General features: G+C 45.5%; 1 protein-coding gene across 1 annotated transcript; it reads left to right on the forward strand.

Annotated features, from left to right (window-relative positions):
* The first annotated feature begins 229 nt into the window (after positions 1 to 229).
* BRI3BP (BRI3 binding protein) lies at positions 230 to 1,758 on the forward strand. The gene is made up of 2 exons (XM_010155780.1): positions 230 to 329; positions 976 to 1,758. The coding sequence occupies exons 1-2, from the start codon at positions 275 to 277 to the stop codon at positions 1,392 to 1,394; spliced, it is 474 nt and encodes a 157-aa protein (XP_010154082.1). The 5' UTR covers positions 230 to 274; the 3' UTR covers positions 1,395 to 1,758.
* The last annotated feature ends 1,610 nt before the right edge of the window (positions 1,759 to 3,368 follow it).

The following is a 3,368-nucleotide window of genomic DNA, read 5'->3' on the forward strand; positions in this document are numbered from 1 at the left end:
TTAAATCCTGTCGATGTGTGAGTTTACATGTCAAAATACCTAGAATAAGGACAATTGTATTAAGTAAATTTACGATGCACAGGGTTTAAAAAAAATTATATTTTTTTCCCTTAATGACTTCAAAATAGTCTGCAGTTCTGTAATTCTACTCATGACTAGTAAGTCTCAAAGTGTGTTTCAGGAATTGAGGATTCTTATTTTTTTAACTTTTGATTTTATTGCTCAGTTTTTCTCAAGGCTGACAGAGAGGTTTGTGAATGGGGTGGATGTATTAATGGACACATTCTGGAGAATATGGACTGATCTGTTAGACGTTCTTGGAATTGACGGTGAGTGTGATGCCTCTTACCTCTGGAACTATTAGCAGCCTGTATCAGTGTTTTCAAGCATTGGCCAAGCGAGAAAATAGTGACATTTTACTATGCCTCATTGAACATCCATCAGCAGTACCTCTCTCTGCTTCACATGCCTTTGATTTGCCATTAGTACCTTCCAACAAGAGGAGCAAAACTAGCTGTTCCGTTTCTCTGTCTACGGGATGTCTGTAAAACACACTACGAGTCACTGTTGGTTTCTTGGTAGCGTCGTTAAACGGGTGCACACGGCCAGGATCTGCGCAGGGAAATAAAGGACTAGAAGTAGGAAAGGTGCTTTTGAGAGCCTCTAGAATATAACTTTTACAAAGCAGGATCTTGCCTTAGTGTGAACTTCAACCTCAGGCCCTGTAGTAGTTTGTCTTTAAAGAACCTTTAGCACCTCTGCTTGATAGACCTTAGTTCAATTGCATCGCTGGAGCCGAGCCAGCGATTTGAAAAAGGCCCGTCCAGAGACGGATGAGCTAGCTTTCCCCCTTACTGGAGAAAACACAGTCCTGACCCCGCTGCATGACCCTTGGAAGCGGCACTTGCGGTTTTACCCGTATTGCTTTGCCAGGAGCTCACTAACAGTCTGTACCTTTTCCTTTGTTTGTTGCAGCCTCCAACCTGACTCATTATTTCAGTCCAGCGGCGATTGCCAACAACCCGACCCGTGCTCTCCTGCTCATTGGTGCCATTTTACTTGCCTATTGGTTTTTATCTCTCTTCCTTGGATTCTTCTTCTATCTCCTGCACATGCTGTTTGGTCGCTTTTTCTGGATTGCGAGAGTTGCCCTTTTCACTCTCTCGTGCGTGTACATCCTCCAGAAGTACGAAGGTGACCCGGAACATGCAGTCCTGCCTCTCTGCTTTGTTGTAGCCGTCTACTTCATGACGGGGCCGGTTGGATTTTACTGGCGAAGAAACAGCAACAGCACCCTTGAGGAGAAGATGGACCACCTCGACAGTCAGATCAGACTGCTGAACATACGTCTGTCTAGGGTGATTGAAAACCTAGACAGAGGCAGCGAGCAGTGATCCGACCCCTGTAGACCACTGTACACCAGCTCTAGAGAATTCCTAAGCACTGTCTCGTTCAAAGTTACAAAGCAACAAAACATCACATGGTAAAAAGTGGGCAAAGTTAGAACTTTTCATCATGTGTAAGACTAATTTATCTAGGTTATACACTCAGCCATTATACTTGTAGGAAAGAAACAAATTTAAGAGTTCAGCTGTATATTCAGAGTTTTATCCAGTACTAGAATTTTCTCCGTAGATAAACGCTTACTTTTACAAGCATTTAAAAACATCTTTTGTAAGGTTTTTATAGAAGCAAATTGAGTAGTCTTTCAACTATTGAAATTGAGCAAAACATATGCAAATTTGACACTTAAAAAGTGAAAAAGAAAAAAAAAATAATTTCAAGCTACCAAACACTTCCACTGAGAAGTAACTGCTGCGGGTCCGCTCCGTGTTTTTTCCAAGTTGAGAATGTTTTTTGTGGTGGTGTTGGCTTATTTCATTGCCTTGAAGTTGCCTTTCATAGAGTATCAGATGAGGAATTTTCTGGTATCCGGGCCAAAAAATTCACACCGTAGCTTTTAACATGAGGTGGGAAACAAGGGAGAAGGAGTTCTTGTAAATTTGAAGTCCTTCAATGCCAGTCCGACTAGAGGAAGCGAGAAGTGCACGTGTGGTGTTACTTCATTGCATTTCATCTGGAGACCTGGAATTTGGCGTCTGAAAGGCAGTGGCTTTTCCTAAGTTGTCAGGAAGGGAAGAGAGGTAGCGTGGCAAATGGTTGTTCGCATTTGATCCTCGCAGCAAAGCATTTTCCAAGCATAAGCGCCTAGAACAAAACGTGATTTCTAATCTCAGGACCCACGTACTTTCTCAAAAAAGGCAGCAGTTAAACACTTGCAAATGTAGTGGTGTTTAAGCTTTCTCAGGACCAATGAGCGGCAATAAATTCTCTTCAGGAAGATCTGGATTTTTTTCTAAAATTGTGATAGTTTTATAGGAGCTTTTTGCTTGGAGTCTGTGTCCTCGCTGCCTGGTGTTTGGGGAGAGTGAGTCACCTCAGGAGCAGGGTGTGTTAAGCAGTCGTGTTCCGAAGGGAGGTGAGAGCTTTGAAGCCGTTTCGTTTTGCAGGATTCTGTGTGTGACCTCAGAATTACCAGTTTGGTAGGCGGCCCCTGGCTGGGTAGGGTTTGCTGAAATGCCTAGGAGCGAAGGCAACCTCAGGGAGGAATGGCCGCGACGCCGTTTGACTCGGGAACCTGCAGCGCGCGAGGGCAGGACGGGAGGAGGGGGGGAACCGTAGTGATAAGCACAGTGTCGATACCCTGAGAGCCCAAACGGAGCGCGGCTGAGGGGCGACCGATGCCGTAACACCTCAACGATCGAGTAAAGGAAAAATGGAACAGAAATTGGTCTGTGATGGGGACTGGCTGAAACGGGAGGGGAACAAATGGGAGTAGTGATCCGGGGCTGTTGGCCTGCCAGGGCCGGCTCCAGCGGGACCGGCCAGGGGCAGCTGGGCACAGCTGGGTCTTCGGTGTGTTCTTCGCTGGGTAGAGCTTTCGTTGGATGTGATGCTTAACTGAATGTAACCGTGGGGTGGGTTTGGTTTTCTCTCCATGCTTTTATCTCCAAGTTTATTACTCTGCTTAAAGTGTGTTACCCACCTGACCTCTTCCGGGCTGTGTGTGCCATTTACGTGCTCGTGGCCTTTACTCCAGACTGTGATCACTTCAGTTCAGTGCTGTTGAGGTTCATACGCAGTTGGCGCTCTTGTAACCCACCTCAGTTTCTTATCTCGCCTGTAAATCCCCCTGCACCCCATTTTTCAAGAAATACACATTTAGAGTTGCAGAGTACCTGCTTTTTGTAACTTAAAACCTTTCCCATGAGGACACTGGCAATGGTCCGCGTTGTCAAGCTGGAAGTGTAAACTGCTGTACATTCCTTTTTTCATCGTATTGCGGAGGCTTCCCGTACGCTCCGTTT

The sequence above is a fragment of the Eurypyga helias genome, unplaced genomic scaffold, assembly GCF_000690775.1.
Source record: "Eurypyga helias isolate BGI_N326 unplaced genomic scaffold, ASM69077v1 Scaffold20957, whole genome shotgun sequence".
Lineage (NCBI taxonomy): Eukaryota > Metazoa > Chordata > Aves > Eurypygiformes > Eurypygidae > Eurypyga > Eurypyga helias.